A 26,589-nucleotide genomic window follows, 5' to 3' on the forward strand; every position below is an offset into this window, starting at 1 on the left:
CGAAGTGATAATTTGTAACATACAATATTTCGAAAATTAACATATTTCTGTACAATAAATATATGAGAATTTAAAGAAAACGCTCAAAAACCATTCTTAAAATGTTTTTCTATAACTGTCTGAGGAGAACGATAAATAAAGTGATGAATAAAAAAGACAACGATTTTCCTAAGTGAGTCCAAACTTTTGCAGGGTACTGTAAGTTACCCCACGGGGATATAATTATGAATTTGCTGAATGAGGGGCCAATATTGTAGAAACCAAGTTATACTGTTTCTTTCAAAGCTGATGAGAAGAATCAGGAACGAAGATAACAACATTCATTGTAGATCTTCAAAGTATATTATAGAAAGCAACCAGTGATTATTTTTGGTGAATCCATAGCGATAAATTACTACTTACTTTTCGCATAATTTTTCCTAATGAAGAGATTTCGAAATGTGCTATAATGATTATTTCTTGACCGGTTGAGCTCGTACTAGTATGAGTTACCAATATTATCCTCCTCTAACTATAAACTCTACCCACAATATTATCTTTCATAAAACCATTACAAAATGTATTTAAAAAGCTATCGGCTCTTCGACTATAAATACAACATCATGACATTGATGTAAATGCAACATGCCGAAGGTAATTCCTTCGATGGGTTATGCGCGAAGTTCTTATTCATATATGAATGCAAAATATGCACGTAAAATATAGAAGATAAAATATAATGCCAGCAAATTCTAGATATATAAATCTAGTTTAATTATAAGACGGGACGTTGTACTGATGAACTTCGCTGGTGTAACGATTAGAATCAAGAGCAGAAGGCGGAGCTGTGACATATATTAAACGCTGGGCAATTATAAGCACCATGGCACGCTGCACATATTAAAAAATTGCCATGGCATAGAAACATAGAAAACGATTAGAGCAGTTACATTCATTTATTTACTAAATGTATTCAGTACAAGCAATTAATACAATTAACTATAGAACAAGCACAACTTTGAGTTTGCCTAATCCAAAACAGAGTTTCAAATCCTTGTAGCAAAATCTTTATATAATAACACAAACGTTCATTCAAAATGTATGTGAGCTAAATTGTTCTAGATGAATTCTAGAAGTTAGGTAAATACCAAACTTTCTCTTGAAAATATAAATTTCCCAATTAGGATATATCTATTAAATAACTTTATTTTACAACGTCTTAGAATTTCAAGCGTAAGTTCAATTCATTCATTAAAGAAGTTAGAAGTAGAGGACACCGGGTACGGTTGTGTCGGGGTATAATAATGACAGATAACTATACTGATTTTGAGATAATGCCCAAAGGAAGAAAAATGAAGTATGATTGTTCGAACAAGTTCACATTATTTTTTTCAGTTAGTGCATTATATTAAAATGATCTGTAGGCCGCATTGCATTCAAAGAGTCAAAAGTAAGTTTTCATTTTCAAGTTCTTTTAACAACTGTGAATTGTATACAGATACCTATAAATGTATACTGATGTTGAACATCAGTAGTTATTCACGAGCCTAGTTTTTACTTAAAATTAGATACTTTGGCTCATAATGGTAATTTGTTTTCAAAAACGATGGGTATGGTTGTGACAAATTTTCGCTGTGAATGAATGTTTCTAGTCATTCGATTTCTACCTAAATTGTCACAAATTATAAAAATAAATAATGTATTTAAGATTACGATATACATATATAATATATATATATATTTAAGATTACGATATATATATATATATATATATATATATATATATATATACTCGAATGAATATGTATTTAATTACTCTCATTATAATGGCGAGATGATGGAGCTGATAAAAATTAATGAAACACTAACAAAAGAAAGTAAAGGTCAGCTGACCGCAAACTGTTTATAGACGATTATTATTGTTAAAAATCAGTTTTCTATATAGCTCGTCAAAATAGCTTCAGAGTAAAAGTACTATGTGAACTACTTTACTTTCACGATTTGAATAACAAACGACAAACGCATTAGACTTATATCTCGATCTTTTCGAATCAGCGATTTAAGACAAATTATCCATAATTATCTATAAAATTTGTTATATTAGCAAACTGATTACATATGACACATCTAAGTTTACAAATGTAGAAAAATGTATTTACAAATATATTTAATAAATGTATCAATATTTAGTAATAAGTATTTAAAAAATTTTCATTCATTATCGTTCAATTATGTCATCAAATATTAAGTCTAAAAACACAAATTTCAGATTTATAAATTAAATTTAAAACACGGTTTCTTATGTCAAGCAGATCATTTAAAAAATACAGTGTGCTACTAATATATCAGAAAAATATTTGTAGTTTAGCAGAGGTATTATATATATGTTTATTCTAAGTAATTAATTACCTCACTAACAAATAATAAGATAATTTATTACTTGGAATAAAAATACATTTATCTATTTCAGAACAAACACATCTAGATACAATGTAAATGAGATACAGTGAAACAAATTTCACGACTAGCCCTTCACGTGAAACTCACACTATTGATTTAAAATAATATACTTTCGCAAAACTAAAAATAATCTCTTGTAAATAATACCTTATCGAGTTTGACTAGAAGCGACTACAATAACAAGTACATATTTAAACATAAAGGAGGATTTTTGTCAAACAACAATTAGCTATCTTAGCACACCATATTCCTCTTTTACTTTGAAACAAATTGGATTATTCTCTAAAATAAAATTTTTATTTAATTTTTATCTTAAGTAAGACGTTTAATTATGACCTTATCCCAGATTGATTTTATACAATTTTACTAAAATTCCTCCTTTGTATTTAATAAATTAATAGTTCTACCATATAATTAAAAAATAAGCTCGCTAATGGAAAAAAATGATATTTGAATATATTAGCATTTGAAATTTTTTAAGTTGGGTAGGACGGGGTACAAAAGCCCAATTTGACTTTGAGCAATTATATCACAACAAATAATACTCATAAAACAAACAACTATCTGACTATGTTCGTTAAAACTCCAGTCAATTCATCATTATAGAGATGTGATTTTTTTTGCTGTGCTTCAAAATTTTGTCACGTGGTCCTTTTTACCCCATAGATAGGATAAATTAGGACAGGCAGAGGGCACACTGGTACAATGTCCAACTTTTTATTTTAAAAGGATTTTACGAAATAATAGCTACATTATTCAACCAATGATAAATATAAATTCCATGGGTACATTTTTTTTGAGAGATAACACTGCATATAAATTTGATCTGATATTTCGTCAGAAATATTCATCAGCAGAGTTAGAATATCTATTTGTTTAATTTATCTCTTGTGAAATTGCCTTTTTTAACTTTATTTACAATTTTATTTACTATTGTTATTGTTTACGCCTTTGCTGGAGTAAAAGATTATATATAAAAAACTGTTCAATCTAACTTAAAATTAACAATACATCTTATAATACAATTATATAACGTATACTTGAAAATTATATTAATCTGTTGCAAACTAAACCACAGTATGTTCTCACAACCAAAAAAACTAAACGAAAGAAAATACTTTTGTTGTGGATTTTCAAACACTGCCGTATCCTGTAAGAATTGCCATTGTAAGAGTCAAGGTGATGGCTGGATATACATCTTTTTCCCTATACTTTCAAATATTGCTGTTAAAAAATTCTTAACTTTACTTGTTTTTGAGATGTTGATGGTGAGCCTTTTAGCCCGCGGACCTTTAGGCCCCGCTCTACCCTATGTACTAATTTATTCATGCACAATCAAACATACAAACATAATTATCAATATAAAACATTGACAGTCTAAAAATCAAAGTAAATTGAATACTAAAAAAACGAATGAGCATATTTAATGAATGCCTACTTGAATTGTTATCTTGATTTTATTTGAAGGAATTTAAATACGTTGTGTGTTTGCTCAGTAGACGTAATAATGTTATTTTTTGTGTAGGCATTATATCTTTCTTAATAACCACATAGTGATATTTCATAATGAAACTGAGTTCCAATGAAACTAGCATATTCAACGTCGACTACTGTGCAGCGCCTAACAAACGCAGCGACATGCAATCATTAAATCGTTTCGCAAGATCCGACGATTTGCATTTGAAGACAGCAACTTTGACTGGCACAGACTTCTATAATAATAGTATTTTATCATACCGAAATGAAGAAATCCATGATAATTTTTCTTAAGAATTTGTCCAAAGTTAGATTTCTGAAACTTTCTGATTTCCAAATAAATACTTTAAAATAAAAAAAATAATTTCTTTGAATATTTACCAATTATATTACAACCAATTATATCACAACAATTAACACATATCAAACAAACAACTATCTGATTATATTAAAATATCTCAGCTAATTTATCATTGCAGAAAGATGTTTCTTTTCCATTTTTCAAAAATGTGTCACCTGGGCCAGCCAGGAAGCAAAAGGATCCACCAGCTACATTATTTAATCAATTAGAAATCATAGCCTAAATATGTATTTTTAAACATAATGAACAAAAAACTTAATCCATTTTTACTATTATCATAAAGCTTGCTTTTGTAGGAATTTCTTTTAATTGATCATAAACATAAACTAAATAATTACTACAAATTAGGTGAATACAACTTCTATTTGAAATACATATTTTATAGGCACATTTTTTATAACGACCGCATTGGATACAACCTTCTTATGGAAATTTGTCAGAAGAATTCATCATCAGTTTTACTCTTATTGTTTGCACCTCGTACACCTCAAAGATTTAGATGGTCCATTTTACCCCAACCACATGCATGCTATTTTAAAAGTTATATGAAAAAAAAGTTCAATCTAACTTTAAAATAACTAAGCCTTACAATTCTGCTTATTTAAATTTGATAATAAGAAAAGTTTATCAAAATTAATTGAAATTTTTTCAATTTATTCAACATTTCCATTGACCACATATAAATGGAGCACCCTTGACCCTATAGAAGTATTCTATGTGAAACATATAAATTTTTGAAAATTAATATTTATTAAATTAGTGAGTAACATATATGTACAGTTTCAAAAGCTCTACAAAAATGTAATAATTTGATATGCGTTTATCAATGCCTACTTTCGGCACGAAAATATTGTTAGCACTCACACAAAAATAATTTGTGTAGTGTTTTTCCCTTTGGTTGGTTACAAAAATTATCATTGAAATGGTAAGCAATACTGAAAAGGGAGGGGTTACTTACGAATATATGTATATATATATATATATATATATATATATACAATTTAAGTGTTTTTTAATTATATATCAATCAAGGTTGGCAAGTGATTAATTCCAGAAGAACAAACGTCATTCTTCAACAGCAAGGGCAATCAGAACAATAACAATTCGCTTTGTTTGCGATTCTTATTGTGACTTAATGGAAATATGTAGCACGATTAAATTGTATTAGTTGCTTTCAAGATTAAGAATATTAATCATTTTTTAGTCAATATCTCGAGTACGTAATGAGGGACCTAAATATACTGAAACCCTTTATTTCTAATTAAATAAAATATTATAATTATTTTATATTCAATTAAATCATCCATAATGACTGATTATAAATTCTTCCAAAATATAAAATTGCTAAACATTTTTCATTATTTAAATTTTTTCCTATATTTTTTATTACCAAAAAATTTAAGTTAAAGGGATATTAGTAAGATTATAAGCTCATAAAAACGCTATTAAAAGTATAAATCAATCTAAACTAATTTACTTCATTCAATCTAATCCTCAAAATATGAAAGTGCATATTACTCGTATGTTTATCGTGTAAACAATTGATTTTATGACTGTTCCATCGTAGACAAATGTCCAAATTATCATTTAATTAACTTTTCTCCCTGCTACCTGGTAAATTAACAAACTATTGCTAATCATAAATTAGTAGTGCATGGCATCGTGCTTTAAAGCAAATTGCTGGAAATTCCCGTACCGAAAATAAAAGTTTTTAAAAAAATTCCTATTATTAAAACACACACACATACATTCATTTTTTCTTAGGTATGTCAAAATGTTCAGATACCTTTGAATTGTAAAAATATATAAAAAAATTAATTTTTGATTTTTTTGTGATTACTATAGCTCAAGGGGAGTTAAAAAAGCGGCACAACCATATCCAGTCTCCCCAACCCACTTCATAAATTATCAAAACTTCAGTTAATTGAAAATGTTGTACTATATTAGTCAGTGGCAGATGAAAGTAAAAGTATTTTAAAGAATTTTATAAAAAATAAAGTATATAATTCCAGATATAGTGAAGTTGAATATATTTCTAACAATTTGACAAATAAATATTATTGTAAAACACATATCATAACCGAGCCAAAAAAAGAAGTAGAACAAAGATATCATATACCTCATCTAAATTAAAAATCTCCAAAAGTGTAAAAATCCTTATTAACAATGCTTACAATGTCGCAAGTAAAATTTTCATATTTACACGTAAAAATACTATTTAAATAATAAGCGCATCCTTAGCAAGATATAACCATATTATATAAAGTTTGACAGAATCAACTTCAATCGACTATATAATTGATATAGGTGACTGATCCTAAGAACAATTATGTTCAAATCATAGTATCGACTATAAATAATCGTGAATTCGGTTGCATCATTTCCATAGACAATGGCTGTAATAGGATGCAGCATATGCATCACTGTAATAAAGAATCCATCAGACGTAGTCACTAAATGTGTACGCGTATCGCAATCCAGCAGGGCGCGGCCAAACATGCTAATGTTCCTCATCAATCCACGGTTTGCAGAACTAGACGTCTGGCTCAGCGCCAAGCATACTGATATCAACTGCATTAGACAGACTATTACCTCACGTACAGTATTTAACAAGTGATATTCTAATAATAATTCGAATAGAGATTGGATCAATCGCACGTTGCATATTTTTTGGATAATACTTGGTGCACTCGTAGAACCTTTTCCTAGTGCCAATTCCATGATGCTTACAACCTTATATCAAGTAGTAGTGATATCCTTTTGCAATTGAAAATATATTATAATATTTATAAATATATGACAAGGATGAACAACTATAATTTAGTCAACCATTGGATTGCCTAACTGCCATTAGTTAAACTACTTATCATAAATTAGTCTAACTGCCATTAGTTAAACTACTTATCATAAACAAAAATCATCACGCCGGTTTATTTAATACCAAAATTCTGATTGCTATTCAAGAATAGACTAGTGGTGTGTATGACATAGTGCCTTAAGGCAAATTGCTGGAACTTCCGTAACGAAATGTTCGAGGAATATTAAATGTTTTCAAATAGATTATTATAAATAAATATTGTAACCTTGTCTAATATTTATAAGAATTATATAAACTGAATTGCAAAGTTGAAAATATTTGTTTAAAGTATATTAGAACTTAAGTCAGAATTACAAATAAAATCTGAATTATTTTCGAAATCCAACAAGAAAAATTTTTTGAAAAAAAAATTGTAAAAAAAAATTGAAACAATTTTTTTTTCAAAAGCAATTACTTTGTTAAAACAGCAGAAAGTTCTATGAATCATTCAAATCGGACGCTTAGTTCTCTCAAAAACTGCCATTTTTTGCACATTTAGCTCTGTTTCTCCGAAACCGCTGGACCTGCCTTTGCCAAAAACTAATCACCAATTCTCCCCGTTATTACGAATTGAATGTTGTTTGGATCATTTAAATCCGATGCTCCGATCTCTCAAAAACTCGATTTCTATTTTCTGCATTCTTTGCTCCGTATCTCCGAAAGGCTGGACCTGCCTTTGCCAAAAACTAATGAACACATCTCTCTATCAATAGGAATAGAACGTGAGCGAAAAATTGTATCCATACATACATACATACACACACATCCATTTTTGCTGATGTATGCCAAAATGTTCAGAAACCTTCAAAACGTGAAGAAATGTAAAAAATTTCAATTTCGATTTTTGGACGATTAGAATAACTTACTCTACGGGAGGTTAAATAAAACCTTTCTACTTTTTTATGCATTGTCAGAATAATTTTCACAAATCCAAAAAAATCTACTGGACCTAGTTTTATTTCAATTCATAAAATATAGAGATTTAGAAAAATATTAACAAATTGCATGACAGAACATTTAATATGTGTTATGGTTTGAAATATCAATTCTTATTCAAGGAAGAATTTCTTAGAACTTAGGACAACAATAAGCGATTATAGACAGAAATCTATTGAACCTTTTGAATTACGTTGTTCCTGTTAGGCCGACAACTTTTGTACTAGTGATTCTTAGCATGCTAAGTACTGAAACCATCAATCCTGCATAAAAAATTCAACCAAGCATTTAAACGGCACGTTAGCATACGAAAAAAAACGATATAAAGTACTACTTACTAGAAACATAGAAAATGAGTCTTTTTTAATCGTTTCCTTTATAGTAAATAGTTATGTGTCTGTGTTACGTACCAATGGCTGCTTAAATTATTATAAGAGAAATGAAAATATGAATAGATTTAGTGATAAATCGACTTTTTGTCATTTTACCAATTATCTCTCTACAACAAAATATATTAAAAAATATTCGATATTGGGTAGAAATTATTTATTTAAAAAAAATGTTTTTGTGATATATTAAGATATGCCGATATCATTAATCAAGTATCATTGTTATATTGTTTGAAGTTAATAACTATGGCTTTTCATAATTTCAATACGCAATCAATATACGATAAATATATAAATATGGCATAAAGAGTCTTGTTCTAATTCCAATTCTGAATTTCAATTAGAGCAAATACTTCAAAACGGATGGCCAAAAAGTTAATCTATATTTATTTAGCTAATAAACTAATATTATCGATAATTGTACTTTTTCTGTCATTCATCTTTAATTATCGCCGTATACATATAAATGTACATACGCATTTCTAGTTCGATGTATTTCTTTATCCCGTCTTCCTCGTGTTGATCCTATTTACAATAACTTTCCTCGTGATTTCTATAATTTCAATTCATTCGCAAGCATGAAAGTCATATTTCATTCTGCGTCGATTCGAGAGATTCATATGATAATTGAACTTGACCAATGATGTTCCCAGACAATAGAATAATGTGGAGAAAAGCAATATTTCATGATATATTGCGAAGTCATTCGCATTGATCTGTATGTTTCGATCGCTTTCTGTACGGTCCGTAGGCTATGTGGGTTGTGGGCCGCTAGCGCTTAACCACGCTATGCGTCGCAGAACGAATTCAGTAATAATAGGCGATCGCGAAATGCGTCCGAATTATAGATTGCATTCGAATAGATAACTTATGTAGGTGCAAGGCTGAAAGCTACTTTTTAATGAATAAATATAGATAACTGATGCAAAATATAGAGTAACTTAACATTTTTTTAAAATATTTTATTCAAGTTAAAACAAATAATTTATGTCATGATAACTGAGACATACTTTTAATACCTCATATGAAATGATAGAAATGTAACAAGAGGGCAAACGTTGTCTCGACTTTAGAGATAAATTGATAAACGCCAACATTTGAAGTATGGCTCTGCATCAGACGCATCAGAGACAAAGACTCTGAGGAAGGACGAAACGAGCTTTCTAGAAAGGCTCGAGATGTAGTGCTGGAGAAAATTGGGGAATCAAAAATGAACCGGTTAAATAACAGAGTATGGATTAAAATATAGTTACTGAAAATAATGTTCGGAAATTTCGGTTGGAAAAATAGTACCTTCTGCACGACTTTACAGAAGAAAAAATGCGTATAATAGACTATAAGTCGTCTATATGAATAAAGTAAATAAAGGGAATTGAATGCTAAGGTACGAGACACTGAAGTATGGGAAGAAAAAGGTACAAATTGAACGTTGTGAGACTATGGAATTGCCCTCGGACGGTGCACCAACAAAAATAGTAGTATCAAAAATATAGAGCATTTTATACATATATGTACTAAATTGATTTCACTATCAACCATTACTCAAAATGTATCAATTATATATCCATGTAAGTTAAAACTGTATCAACATAAATACATAATCTGTAATCTTTTCATTTCTATTCGCTGCGAGACAAATTATTTATTTTAAATAGTGTGAGTGGGGCTTGAAGGTCTGAGGGTAAAAAGGTGGACCACCGATATCTCAAAAACCAGTAAAGTTAAAAAAATTTTAACAACAATATTTAAAAGTAGAAGGCAAAAGATGCATAACCAGCCATCACCTTGATTCTTACAACGTTGCTATCGGGAGATCAACGGCAATGTTTGAAAATCCATAATCAAAGTATTTTCTTTCGTTGTTGGTTCTTTTGATTGTGAGCACTGTTTAGTTTACGAGACTTTATTAAAAATTTTCGGTCTACGTTATTTGTTTTTGTTGATTGTTTTATAAAATGTATTGTTAATTTTAAGTTAGATTCAACAGTTTTTATTACATAACCTCTATTAAAGCTTACACTTGAGTGGGATAAAAAGGACCAACTAAATCTGCACCCTGGCAAAGTGTAAACAATAAAAAATAGTAAATAAAAAAGAAAATTAAGTTAAAAGTTAATTTTATAAGAAATAAATTAAAAAAATAATTATTCCAACTCTGATGATAAAAAACTCCTAATAAAATACCAGATTAAGGTATTTAATTTTAATTTGCAATGTCATCTCTGTAAAAAATGCGCTTGAAATTTATATTCTGCATTAGTTGAATAATGGTAGCTTTTATTTTGTAAAGTCCCTTTAAAATTAAAATAAATCATTAAACCCCGTGACCATCGCAATTTTCTCCGCCTATGGGATAAAAAGGACCAGGTTACAAATTTTTGAAAAACAGCAAAAAACACACATTTCTACAATGATGAATTAGCTGAGATTTTTACAGAACATAGTCAGATACTTGTTTGTTTAATATGTGTTCTTTGTTGTGATAATTTGTTGGGTTTCCACAATATAATTGCTCAAATACGAATTCGACCTTTGTACCCCGCCCTACCCTATGAAACAGCTACAGATTCAAAAATATCACAGAATTTTTGCTACGCGTTTAATTACAATTATTCGCATTCAGATTGAAGTTCATTTTTAGAACCAATTTTTTTGCTAATAGAAGCATGTATTGAGACATATGACAATATATATTTCTAACTTACATGTTCGTCCACCGAGTAGCTCAACTCCCCATCGTCGTACAGAACAAACCATCGGCGTTGCCATCGCTGTAATAAAAAGAAAATGTTATAATATGTAGTATAAAACAATTAGTTTTAAAAATTAATACATTATGTTATATATACATTACTATGGTCACAATTGATCGTTATGCAAAACAGTAAAAAATTATCAGCTTCTCTAGAGTTAATTATGTTGCATTACATTGGTTCTAACAATAATAAATTGAAATTTTATTTGATGTATTAAGAAAGCAAAGACATAATTTGTTTCTAATTTAAAGGTGCAAGGTCTATTTTAAATGCATAAGAATGTACACACTTTACTATTGATATATGCATAATATAATATATTAATATACATTGATATATTACATCAATGCATTTTATAAATATATGCATAGATATTGATGTTAGTTGGTATATATGGCAAACTATATCTTGATCGACCCATAGCTGCTAATGGAATAGAATGAAATGAAGATAAATATTGTTAATCAGTTATCAGACCATGTTGAAATTTTTTATCAAAAAAAATGAAAGAGGAGGATATTGGCAACACTTGGTTTGAACAGGACCAAGCCACACAGCCGAAGTTTGCACCCTATTTTTTTCACAATCACAATATCGCAATATCACTAGTTTTTTATAGCATTTTCAAAAAAAAGCGTTACATTATAGTTGGGCGGATCCTATATATGTATCTTAACGAAATACATATTTCTGATTTTGATAGTGGATATATGTTACAGAAACTGTACTACAGAAACGAGCCTGCAAGTCTACCTGCGATAAATATCAAACTTCCATACGGTTCTCGTGGTCCATATAACGTTTAATCGCCGTACAACCCGATCAATCTAGCTTTCGAATATACTTACATGGCAACATATCTTTCCCCATCCATTCTTTCTATACGTGAGTTACATACGCAAAACTCTCAATATCCTCAATATTAATCTTTAGTTATGATATATGAGTTTGAACTAATATATTTTATAAAAATATAATAATTTCTAAATAAATTACAAAAATTTTATTATCGTTTCAATTATATTAGTTTACGCCATAATCTCATGATTATAAATCATAAATGTTGCTTTAATATTTGTAGATTTAATGTAAATATGTCAGTGTACAGGTTTTGTATGCGTTGAACCGCTTTCCATATGCAAAAACCGTCATTTACAGTTTATTAATCGCATTAATAGAGATCTGTCTCTCATACAACCATATAATTGCACAAAGTTAATTAACACAGCTGCTTTTTCATTATGAATATATAGTTTGCAACATATCAAATTGCAACTTCTAATCTAATCAAAATGTATAATTTGAATTCACGTATTGCACTATTTCAGTTCATTCGAATTGACTAATTGTAAGTCGATAAGAAACTACACAAAATTACCCCAGAATTTAATCTTTAGTGGGACACGTAGTGCGATGAAATTTAAAAAGTGCATAAATTGAGTATCAAAATAATATATAACTTTTTAATAACCCTCAATTGATTATATGATAAAACGTTCATATGAACAAAACACATATATTCGATATATCTTTTCTATTCAAACAACATTAGCTCGATAATATTCTGCAGCCACAGATATGTAATTAATATTTATTACATATAGTGTAAGTACAAACGAAAAGACATGGTGTATTGTTATTTCAGTTTCATTCATTTATTTAGTAATGTTTAACCAGTCTCAACCGTTTTAACCCATCCTTGGTTCATCGACTACTAGTAACCAGTGTTTTAATTAAGTAAGAACTATAATAATATATTTATTGAGAAAAAATGGAACCAATTACAAAAATGAATGTCCATATAGTACAAACAAAATGACATAGGATAAAAACATACTGAAATGCTAATTTTTAAAAAAGCAGTTCACAAATAAATCATTTCGTCCCCTTTGGGACATCAGCACATGAAGCATTGACCCAAAGGGTACAAATCATACATCGTAACCAACCTTTGCCGGGCTCAGAACGGGAAAAAATTTAAAGTCGATCACCTTTAACAAGTTTCAATTTTCTTTTTTCTTGGCCTAATAAACTACCCTGTAGTTCTTGCAAAATAGTACGTATGTCATTTTGTCCGAAAGTGATAAAAAATTAATAGACTATCAAAATTGCACCAAACGCCTTCTAATTGCAATAAAATTGATCGAAATCACTAGTACTAGCGTAAGTTCTTTGATTTTGAAACATGACAAAACCACACTTAAAATAAATTTTGAAAAGAATTTGACAAGAATGTGACAATGACGATCAGCATCTGACAGGATTGTGATTATAAATATCTTCATGTTATACAAATGTTGCTAAAACTAGCCAATTTTTAAACAAGGTCACTGTGTCATTTTGTCCATATATGTCATTTTGACCATATTTCTTCTACTACTATAATATAAAAACATAATATTCTACCCTTAAAGGTATTTTTTTTTTATTTTCAAGACATGTGTAAATCAACTGAATGATAAATGAAATAATATGTATTAAATTATTCAATTTTTAACGAGGAAGCTTAATGTTTACTATAATTTATAAGTACTTGAACTGAATTTAGCTTGAACAAATGCACTAACTTATCAGACATCTTCCAGTATTTTAGTACTGGAATATCAGAAAACTATATGGATAATAATTAAAAACAAGTGTATGTAACGTAACAACTAATTTACTATTAACCATCACAATATCAAAACGTCTCAATTTGTGTTAAGTAAAGAAGCTGCATTTTGTCACGCAAAATCCACCGCGCTGGTAAAACAGTTGCTTTCATTATAGAGTTATTATAATTACAGGCGTACATAACTGTAACGCATTTTCAGCGCGAATTAAACTGAATATGCAGTGTGCAGTGTACACCACCTTGCTCTGTTTTTATGCAGTCTATTATGATTTGATCTTATTGCTAACTAACAGTTATTCCCCATACCAAACATCGGGTACATGATCAAGTAGCCGTGTGTCAGTTTATACTATGGCGATTAGTCCACCGGGACCGTTCGCGATTGATGGCCGCTCTGGACTTAAGCACAAGAGGATGGAGATGCCCATCAATAAATAGTTCCCAGTTCAGTGTGTTAATGATAAAAATATGAACTCAAATCAGTGGCGGATTACTTACTATAGCACCGTCACAGATCATATTACAGGCGATATAAACTAGTGGTGCTCGGCATCGTGCCTTAAGGTTAATTGCTGAAACTTCCCGTAGCACAACTTAATTTTTTTAAAGCTTTGCTGTTTTTTGAAAACTTTGAAAAAACTTGATATTTGAGAATGAAGAAGTTTTTGTAACTGTTGGATTTTATTGAAATTTTTTTTTTTTTTCATATTTTGAATTTTATTGAAAATTTTGAACTTTATTTTCGAAGCAATCACATTGCATAGCTGTTTTAAACGCCGTAGTGTAAGGGTTAAACATTACAAATCTTGATAGAGAGCCTATAAAAATGCACAAAAAAATTGTACTTATTATTCTCTATAATTAAATCTCTATAACATATCTGATAATTTTATGTACATATGTCTAATAATCATTTTAAACCGCCAAATGGTTTATTTTTACTTTTTTCATTGTATTCCCTACTAGATCTGCCCAAGTCAAATGATTTTTGAATCATTCGAATTGGACGATCCATTCTTTCAAAAACTGAATTACCATTTTTTCACTTTGGTATATAAACATTTACATTTTTTATGTTTTGGCGATTACTATAACTTACCCTTACCCTTAATTTTGATTGCTCAGTGTCGACAACGAAATTTAAATTTTAGGCACTTTGACACATAAATATTTTATTCATATTACGTTGGAAAAAGTATGTGTGTGTATGTGTGCGTGTGTGTGTGTGTGTGTGAACAGATTTTTTGCCGTAAATCGACGTTTTCTCAATAATGGCTGGACCGATTTCAAAAATTTAAAAGCTATTCGATGTATCTCGATGAGGACTAGCGTTTATCAATTTTGCGCGACGATCAGCCAAGCCGTTTCTTTGTAAATAGCAGAAAAGTGAAAAAATTTTCGTTTACGTTTTAGCCCGCAGTTCTGAATCGATCTTGAAAATTCAAAAACCGTTCGAAATATATTGGTTGGGAATCGTGCTGATGAGTTGTTGGTAGAATTAGGCCGTTTTCTTGTAATAAAGTGTTAAAAAATTTTTTTCGACTATTTTTATTATTATTTTTTTGACGGTAGATACCATAGTCTTCTAGATCATACTAAAATATTACGACTCTACGACAATTATTTAACTTTAAAAATTCGTCAAAGTTTGCAAAATTGGTATCGTTTTTTTGGCATTTGTCAAAATTAGACCTTTCATCGACGTTTTCTCAAAAATGCCAGAACCGATTTCAGAAATTTAAAAGCCATTTGATGTATCTTGATGAGGACTATGGTTTGTCAGTTTTGTGCGACGATAAGCCAAGCCGTTTCTTTGTAATTTGAAAAAAGTGTTAAACTTTTCGTCCACTTTAAGGCTCATACTGCCGAATCGATTTTAAAAAATCAAAAACTGTTCGAAAGATATTAGTTGGGAATGATACTGATTAGTTTTAGTTGAAAATCTACCAAGCCGTTTTCTTGTAATTCGTTGTTGAAAAAAAAATTGAGCCGATTTTTATGAAACTTTTTTTGATGATATATATCATGGTCTTATACAACTTATTGGAATATTACAACCATACGACAAGTAGTTTAATTTTAAAAAATCATCAAAGTTTAAGAAAATAAGTAGTTTTTTGACGTTTGTTAAAATTAAAATTGGACGATTTTACTTGGTATAAAGATAGAGTACTTGGTTTTAATGAACATATCAAGCCATTAAAGTCCTATGAAAACTGGTTCAATTATAACAATTGTTGATTTCTGAAAATTTACTTTTAGAAAATACTCCGTGCCAGAGTGGTCGCTCGTTTTCAATTATGTGTAATAAATCCACTCGGAATACTTTAATCACTCATAAATTAATTTAGTTTTTATTGATTAAGTCGATTAATTACACATATCGGGAAGTTCATGTAACTTGCCTCAAGGCTAAATACCAAACCAACTAGTTTATATCATTGTAGGATGAAAATTTCAATTATTGATATTTTACCTTTGCACGCGACGGCTAATTGTTTATACAATCTTTTTTAATGTTGTTGTGATATCAACTTGTTTTCAACAGATAGTTGGTATGATATGAAACTTATCACAACAGCTCCTAGAACCCAAGTTCTGATCGCTTTTCAAATAAATATAAAAAAACTGGTATATATTTAGTGCCACATTTATTCACTGATTTATTTGATCTGCGATCTCATTTATTTTCACTATTGTAATATAGTCTAATTCTACAGACAATAATTTTCACACCAATACTCTGAAAGTTAACGCCGCTAACTCCGCTACTGATGCCAATATTCCGTTAACATTGCAAGGAGTAGTAATTATTATGCATTTGTAAAGTAATCAATAATTTAGCAGTATCTGTTTTAGCTATAAGTGTTTTTTTTAGTCTAGTATAGGTGAGTTAGAAAATCTAAGCGCCAATAGTATTTTGATTAAATAAAATAGGCGGGCCGGCGGTGGCGATATCGGTTAGAGCGTGGACTAGCAGCCACTAGTTCCAGGCTCGCTGGATCGATTCCCGCTACCGCCGTAGCCCGACATCAGGCAGCTTTGATGTCAAATTTCCACTTGGGATTATAGATCACAATATAATTCCAAGTGGAAATCGTCCTTCGTGGACATAGCTGCAACATCCAATCATATGCAACTATTAGACGTAAGAGCTAATATCAAAAATATCCCACACATAAGAGAATGGTTAATCGATGGATTGCCTCTCATGAAATAAAAGTAGTATTAAGTCGTTAACCAACAGCTTATAGAACATATAGGAGTTCTGATTGCTGTTCAAACAATAAATAAAAAAAAAAAAAAAAAAAAAAAAAAAAGGCAAGACGGAGTCAACGCTTTGAAATTTAATTAGCAATTAGATTTACATTTATTTAATCGACCAATAAAAAAAATAGTTTCCAAATAGTATTAGAGTAGACTAGGTGCGGTTGCGCCACTTTTTTTCAATTATCAATAATTTTGTAAATTTACCAGTTATCCAGAAAAAAGGTAAATTAAATGATAATTAGAACATTTGTGAAAACACTAAAATACTGTCTCTAAATACAATGAATTAGTCTTAAATCAAATCATACAAGAAAGGGCAAGTCCTGGGAGAACGGTTGTGACAGACATAAACATAAGTAAAAAAATAATGGCTATAAATACCAAAATGGTTTATAAGGACTTTTATTGTCAAAAATATGTAGCACAAAAAAACATAGTCATCTAAACTAATCGTATGAATATAATATGTCAATATATAAGAAAACATAATTATTTAAATAACGTTAACAAAAAATCTTTGTGTAATCCTTTTTTTTCTTGTATTGAATTTTCCCTTCCCTTACTCTTTCGTATGTTGTCTTAGTTAGTTTAGACTTTTCTTTACCTGTTCAGCCTTGAACGCCCACTTTGGAAAACATATCATCGTTATGACTGCACTAAATTATCTACGCAGAAACTAATTTCTGGTAATTAACTACAAATGTTCAATTTTCAGAAAAATAACAAACAAAGTGATCTATCTTTACAGATAATGTTAATGTCGCTGACTCAATGCAAAATGGAAACTTATTCGAACAAATATAATTCATCTTTATCCCTCTGAACCCTATCTCAAAACTTTAAGTAGTTGCGATGATAACTGTTACAACCAGGCACAAAGTTCACATAAAATAATACCTATATGAAATTTTATCCAGATCAAAAATGAAAGTATGTATAAAATAATAAAGTTAATTTTTTATAGGAATTATTTTACACATTTATTTATAATATATTTATAGATGTAACCATACTATAACATCCAAAATTAGATTATGGCGGAAAAGCCTATAAACATTTATATTTGGAGCAGGCGCTTATACAGCGGTCATTTTCTGCTAACGCAATATGTATTCAGTAAGCAATTATATTGTGGTTTATGTTTGCGCATTAAACATGTTTACAAGCGAGCAATTCCTTGCAGCAGCGATTTAATTTTAAACATAGGACGAATAAAATTTCGAAGCAACAATGAGTCCGATGAAAATAGAAAGTCTCGCACAGCAGGAAATGATTGTATATAGAATCGAAACGAATGCGTACAGTTTCAAGTGTAGTAATGAGCTGTAGCTGGAGCAGTCGCAATTTATTTACAGAAATAATCCTATATTATGACCTATCATAAAACATGCGAATTCGAGTACCGTCCGGCCGTTATATTTACAGAAAATCAAATCCCACACAAGTGATTTACCGCCATATTTCAAACCGAATCAAGCAAGCGATTACAGTAGTCAAGTTTGGATACCTTAAATCTATATCTAGTGGCATGTTTTTTGCTAGTACATTTTACTCACACGTGCGAGAGAGAAACATTTGAATTAAATATAAGTAAAATGTACTAGCAAAAATCATGTCATTTTTCGGTTTTTCGTCTAAGTCGTCATCCAAACGTATTAGCGTCAGATCTGCTCAAGCCTTTACCACCAAAGCGTCTCAAAAAAAGAATCTGCAATGATTTACTACAAAATATAATATAACATCTATGAAGGCGCTATCGCAGGATAGCGATCCTTCTCACGCAGACAAATAATATATAACTGTAACAAATGTAGCTAAATGTACTTTGTATAAATTGCTATGAAAAAAAATAAAAAAAAAAATCGGTTTTTATTTTTTTACTCGAAATTTTTTAATAATAAAATTATCAAGTAATTTACCATTTTACAATCCTGATTCCGTATTTACGCCAACTTTTGAAGAAACTTGCTAATACTCTTAGTACATTTTTTCAAAAGTGGGTTTCTCAAAGTCGACCGATTTTAAAAAATTTGAATTCATAGTTCAACAAAAAGTCCCAAATCTTGAAAACCTGAGGCAATTGTGGTATCTTTTTTATTGTGGTCCTAGAAATGTTATACACGGTTACGGTTCCAGAGTTTTGATTAATCAATAAAAGATAGCCACAATAACCGAAAAATGGTCATAATTTTACTAAAGCTCTGGGTTGCACTTAAAAGCTCATAATTTCCAAACAACGTAAGAATTTTTTTTCCTAATTTTTTTCAGGGCAGTTGAGGTTATAGTAAATACTATCACCCCATTTTGGCTTGACGTTAAGGTGTGGGACACCCTGTATATATATATATATATATATATATATATATTTGTGTGTGTGTGTGTTTATGTGTCGATTAATATTTCAAATGGATGTGGCATACGTAAGAAGAAGCCAAGATGTTTGAGAGTGAGATGAGTCCGCAATGCACTCCGAGATCATTTTGGCGGGAGTGAAATATGATGAATGGCAAGCTGAAATACCGTATGTTGCGAAGGAGAGAAAAACGGCAATATTCAAGTGCTGTTTATTAGTGCGAGATCACTCTCGACTCAAGTTGCCTTGCGATAAGTTGAAAACAACTGTACACCAGATAGTCCGGTGTCATTCGGATAGTACTCACAATCACTGATAATGGTTAGATCGGCGTTTCCCAACCTGCACGGTGTGGACCGTCCACAGAAGAGATTCAGAGACAACATTCATATTATAACAAATGGATAAATAGAGTAGGGCGGGACAAGTTGAGAAAATTTTCACTTAAACGGATGTAGCTCCTCAATGAAAAGTTTCAATAAATTGCTATACGACCTAATGGATTTGTTGTTTATCGCTTAACAAAAGTGTTAATACTATTTTTTTTATTACGTAAAATTTAAAAGCTACAGCTGTTTAAATGCAAAAAGTCAAGTATGATCAATGTACCCCATAGGTGGGGCAAGTTGAGCACTAAGAAATTATAATGAAATTATAGGTTTAATGTCGATTAGTGATGAAATAAAATATGTTTTTAATAACCAGTTCTATATTAATAGTCTTTATTGACAGAGAAAACAAAACTTATAGTAATTTTCTTTGAATAATTAACCAAAAGTAGAATCAACAAAACAATATCGTATATTAGTTATTATTTTACCATTATATTCAGTATTTTTGTTTAAAATCATTATTTCTTTATATTATTACTCATAAACTTAGCTTAAATTTTGAGAATAATAATTAATTTCTGGAAGTTAATGGTAATTGTCTTAGTGACAGAGCAAGTTTAGCAACTATGCTCAACTAACCCCAACTCGGAATTTCAAAATAAAAGTGAGTTTTTAAAAAAACCGTGAGAATTATACCCAGAACCTCTGTGCATATTGAAAGTACTATAATTATATGGAAGAATAACATTTACCTGATTAAAAATAAATAACATTTGACTAAACCAGACGAAAACTCGTGATGAATTACTTTTTACTTTTTGGCCTCAAAATAATCAAAACACCCGTGAGCCTCACTCATTTGTCCAGCGGCCACTAGCGATCGCGGGATGTTTATTTCTCCCAAACCTCTATATTTCCGCCATATGATGCCTAAACGGACGGTGAATAGTTTTCGAGATATTTCGATTGCTCAACTTGCCCCTATGCTCAACTAGCCCCGCCCTACCCTAATCCATTCATAACAAATAAAAATATATTTAATATTTTTCTCTGAGCGTACTTCATCCAATTTATATAATGGAATTTAGTCCAATACATAGTGAATTCAAACAAAGCGCATTGGAAAGTTACCTTTGTTTGAAGAAATGCACTCATTCCAAAGTTTGGTTAGCAATGAGATAAATCATTCACGTGTCTCAGCCTAAAATCATTTTAAAGCAGCATAAATACTTTCAAAACTGAGTGTAGATAACATAGAAGCAACAAATATTACATTTCGCGCGTTCATGAAACACTTTTGTTAGGTAATTATCACGATTTAATAAAATCCCATAAATGTATAAAATAACCATTTGCAAAAACTTATAAAGAATTATGATAATGAAAATAATATAAGCAATTTAAAATGAATAAAACATAAGAAATATGTTATTTCAATACAAAATTGGCCACTGTTTGTATCTGAGAACAGGTCCATTTAAGGGAAGGTATAGTATCATAAAGGTTGAGAGCAACTGATCTAGGTAGTACCCACTTGCCTGGCTAGGGTTCATTCACACCTCAATCGGTTGACTCCATACGCAGTTATATAGAGTGTATAGACATAGAGTCACACCTATGTCCGTGCTACCTGTCCGGAGATACGTGCTTTGGCATGTCAATAACGCCATGTCACCATAAAGCACACCATATTCAATGTACCAGCATTGTCACGCCGAGGTGCGCAATGAATAGAAACTGCCGAAGAAATATGCTGAACGTCAGGAGAATATACAGGATACAATACTATTGTGTTATGTATAACTTTACGTCCAAAGATTCTCAAGGGTTTGCTTCCCCCTACGTTTTTGTTTTCAAGAAGAAAGCTAATTCATTTTCCAAGCAAGTAAATGTAGCGAAACTAGTATGTTATTTGTATCTATTTAAGTTGAGCCAAGGTAATCTATAATAGCGTCAACTTCTCTAAACGATAATGCTGATCCAAAATAATATAGCTACTTTTAAGGTGCAAATGTACAAAAAGTATTGTATGATACTGTTTTGAAAATATAACAGTCCTGTATATCAAAATTAGAATGAAAAACATGAACTTTACACCATTCATCACTCAAAAGCTTTGCGATAACTTCACCAATAATCAATTATTTTTTGTTTTACATTTTGTTTTACTAACAATGTATCTTCAACTCTATACTTTTACTATTGTAATTTTCTATTTTACCATTATAAACGGTTTTAATTTTGTCCCATTTGCAAAGGATGTTTTTATAATTACTCATAAAAACTTTTTTCTGCACTCAATTTTTTTTTTTTTTTATTGTTTCCACAGCAATCAGAACTCTTTATTATTGTTCTATAAGCTGTTTTTGTGTATGACTTATGACCTAAGGTATTGATATGAGAAGCAACCCATCGGTTCATCCTTCTCCTATGTGTGGGGTTTTTATATATTAGCTCTTATGTCTAATAGTTGCACTCAAAATAAAGTCAATGAAATTAGTTATGTAATAAACCCGTATTTAGATATCTCTCCTTCGATAACTCAAATGGTTAAGTTACCATTTAACCTTTTGTAACTATAGACTGTTTAAAACACTGACTCAATTGGTATAAGTTTTGTATTGATTGCTAGTTCTTATTACAATAAATGTTTTGTCACGAACAATAAGTATTATTTGATTTAAAAAATTATATATTTAATGCTTATTTATCATACATTTTACTACGCAGACTTCAGTTTTTGAAGTGAAAGACTAAGTGCGACCCAACTCTCCGCTACCCCCTGTACAGGGAAGCAAACTTTCGGTACAAAAGCTTAATGCCATGAAGCTCGTTGTCTTCAAGGGCAATATAATAATATTGTATACGGCAATATATATATTATATACGAGTATACAGTCTTTTAGAAATACACATCTATATATAATACACATTTAAACTAGTGGGGTGGGTGGCATCGTGCCTTAAGGCAAATTGCTGGAACTTCCCGTACCGTAACGAAATGTTCGAGGAATACTGAATGTTTTCAAATAGATTATTATAAATATTGTAACATTGTCTAATATTTATAAGAATTATATAAACTGAATTGCAGAGTTGAAATTATTTGTTTAAAGTATATTAGAACTATAGTCATAATTAAAAATAAAATCTGAATTATTTTCGATATACAAAAAATTTAAAAAATTTAAAAAAAAAAAAAAAAAAAAGATTGGTACAAATTTTTTTTTTTCCAAAATCAATTATTTTGTTAAGACAAGCAGAAAGTTCTTTGAATCAATTGAATCGGACGCTTAATTCTCTCAAAAACTGCCATTTTTTGTACATTTAGCTCTGTATCTCCGAAATAGCTGGGCCTGCCTTTGCGAAAAACTAATAACCCCTTCTCCCAATCATTACTAATTGAATGTTTTTTAGATCATTCAAATCGGATGCTCCGTTCTCTCAAAAACTCGATTTCTATTTTCTGCACTCTTTGCTCCTTATCTCCGTAAATGCTGGACCTGCCTTTGCCAAAAACTAATCAGCTCTTCTCCTTATCAATAGGAATCGAATGTTTTTTAAATTATTCAAATCGGTTAATCCGTACGCCCGAAAACGTGGACGAAAATTTGTATCCATACATACATACACACACACACACACACACACACACACACACACACACACACATCCATTTTTTCTGAGGTATGCCAAAACGTTCAGAAACCTTCAAAACGTCGAGAAATGTAAAAAATTTCAATTCCGATTTTCGGCCCATTACAATAACTTACCCTACGGGAAGTTAAAAATGATTTATATTAAAAGTGTTATGAAGCATAACTAAAAATATGTCATAAATCGAGTAACAAATGAGAACCTTTTGAAGCTATTCTGCATCCCATAGGCATAACCAACATGTTAAGTAATAATATTAAAAAACACATGAATGCTAATTGTCTCCAGTCGATACTTCAACAATACGCAATAAAGAGAAAGAAATGTATGCAAAAATTTAGCGCCGGTACTTATTTACTCCAATCATGTTTCAAATTTAAATATATACATACATGCTCACATGTATATTTATATATACATATGAGTGCATCAACTAGCAAGAAGAAACACACAGCGAAATTCTGTTCCGCCTCATAGCAAAAATCATTTTCAATTTACAAATTATAAAGCATTAAATCTAAATAATTGAATATTTATTTCAATAAATTAAAAGTCATCGTAAAAAGCCACTCAGCATGTGCATATAAACAGTTAGAGCTGGATAATTCCATGGTTGCAATATCCATTAAAGAAACGAAAATTAATACTTAAGTTGAGTTAATCTCTCATTATTAAGTACGAATGAATGTAGAAAGAACTCCAAAATAGCGTTTTTGTCATAAAATTCGTACATTACCATATCGAACGCATACGATCGCGTCTATTAAATTTAAATAACATGGCAAGAGTATGGATCACAACGGTTCCCGGTCATGATCATAAAAATAATAGCGCACCGTACTCCGCCGCCGCGATGTCATTTCGATTTATTTAAGAAACGCGTTTTACCTGAATTTCTGTTTTATATTAAGAAAACACGCAGAAAAATCTGGTACCGGATTATAACAATAGCCTTTGTGAAAGTTCTACAAAATATATCATTTTTAAAAATGTCACAATTATTCTGTCATGATCTCAATGAAAAAATCAATAAAGTGTTATTTGAAAAGTACAGAAAAAATTATTAGAAAGTAATATTATATAAAAGTAATTACATTGAGTTAGTTAAAGTTCATACAAATAACTTCTAATAAAAAGACAATACCAAAATATGCAGATCTTATCGCAATAACATTCATTACAATCAACAGTGTCCATCATAATCAATCGCCAGACACTTCCATTAACACTCAAACAAACGTCAACATATTTCAGATCATAAAAGAATTATAAATTCAAAAAATTTTATAATAAAAATAAAAGCAATTTAATATATTAATGCAAATTAAAAAGAACGGGTTTGATAGACTCAACAACTTGATCATAAATTGTTTATATAATATATTCTTATTGATGATGATTCTTTTATGTGAAAATATAAAAAATGTTTCGAGCCACAATGATGGAATGAACGTGAATGAAACGCTCTTGCAAAAATCATGTTACTTTTAGGTTTTTATTTCGTGGCAAGTATTTTGCCATTTTAAAATCCCGCAAAAGAGGGGCTTTTATTTCGTGACGAGTATTTTGCCATTTTACAATCCCGCGAAAGAAGGGCCTTTCAAAGTCGATCAATTTTGGAAATGAACAAATAATATTAATTCTAATTCCTAAAAATATTATTTATTAATAAACTACAATAACCGAAAAATGACAGATTTACCAAAGCTGTAGGTTGCACTTGAAGCTCAGAATTTTCAAACTACATGAATTTTTTTTCTAATTTTTTCATGATAGTTATATAGAAGCTAGGGGCTATATAATATAACGGGGATAACTAGTAACATGCGTTTATCAATAAGATCTTAAAAGATATTGAAACATTTTATCTTGATTGAACGTATAAGCCGTCCTGCATAATATTGTCATAGCTTCTGGGAGTGACAATAAACTTCTAATTTACAAGGTAGTGATAAAAGCCAATATGGACCTATGGCATAGAATTGTCCGAGGAAATCCAACATAGTGCTAATGCAACGTGCCCAATCAAAAATATTAAGGCAGATTACTGATGCTCCGTGGTTCGTAAGCAATAAAACCTTACGCGACGATCTTTATATTGAATTTATAAACATAGTTATACAAATCAACAGTGTCAAACATTTTCAAAAACTAGAAAATCATACAATCTATATAGTCACTCAGCTTCTTGTGACACCAATTTCAAGAAGACTGAAGAAGAAGCTGCTCAAGGATAATATGGAGGACCCTTAGAACTACCACAACTTTATATGAACAGAATAGTAGAATCAGTTATCGAAGTGATTCTCTAACTATCAATATAATATTTTCAGATTAATTTATATGTGTGTTTGAAAATGTGTGTTTATGTGTGCGAGTGAAGGACATAAGCCGAATAGCTCACAGAATTGTCCTGTATTCTGATTGCTATTAAAAATAAAATTTTAAAAAAAGTAAGTTCACTACATAGTTAAAGCAAAAATAATTCTAAATAATCAGATAGTTTGTTGTTCGCTATGTGGTTGCTGTGAGGTATTTGGTTTGTTTTTCACAATATAATTGGTCAAAGTCAAATTGGACCTTTGCGCCCCGCCCTACCCTATATATACAGTGTGTGTGAGAGTGTTATAAATGGTTATATAGTGTAATGTAGTTATATTGACTTTCGTATGTAAACGCATCCGAATATAAGTTTATCGGTGTCGAGTTAGTCGAGCTGGTCGAGCACCACGTGCCCGCCACAGCACAGCATCCGTCTCGTTGGGTGCATTGTTACGAGTCAATCATATACACAGACAGGCGATCGCGAAACGCGAACAATGACCGATTGCTATTTCTGTTACATCAGTAAGCTACATGATGCAGAACATTACTAATATTTGCAGTTACGTACCTACACATACATGCCAACGGAATAAATTGCAACACGAGATACAATATTGAATTACAACAATATATCGATTGAACAAATTGATTAATAATAAATTGAATTTTATAATAATTATTCTTAATTATCGAATACAATCTTTTAACATTTCACCGTAAAGTTGGCACAAAATTGAAATGAATGTATGATGACTGGAAAAAAATAATGATTAAGTAGCATGTCCTACGAAAAAAATGTATTAGGGAAAAGTAAATTATAATAT

General features: G+C 30.3%; 1 protein-coding gene across 2 annotated transcripts in view; it reads right to left on the reverse strand.

Annotated features, from left to right (window-relative positions):
- Positions 1 to 26,589, reverse strand: part of LOC113378500 (protein outspread) — a 225,527-nt gene that overhangs the window by 32,857 nt on the left and 166,081 nt on the right. For both annotated transcript variants that reach the window (XM_026619039.1, XM_026619040.1), the window contains exon 3: positions 11,164 to 11,229. In XM_026619039.1, the coding sequence (XP_026474824.1) occupies positions 11,164 to 11,229 (66 nt within the window). The remainder of the gene's footprint in view (positions 1 to 11,163; positions 11,230 to 26,589) is intronic.

Source organism: Ctenocephalides felis, unplaced genomic scaffold (genome assembly GCF_003426905.1).
Source record: "Ctenocephalides felis isolate EL2017-DRISC unplaced genomic scaffold, ASM342690v1 CF-g0.4_SCAFFOLD_01886, whole genome shotgun sequence".
Taxonomy (NCBI): domain Eukaryota; kingdom Metazoa; phylum Arthropoda; class Insecta; order Siphonaptera; family Pulicidae; genus Ctenocephalides; species Ctenocephalides felis.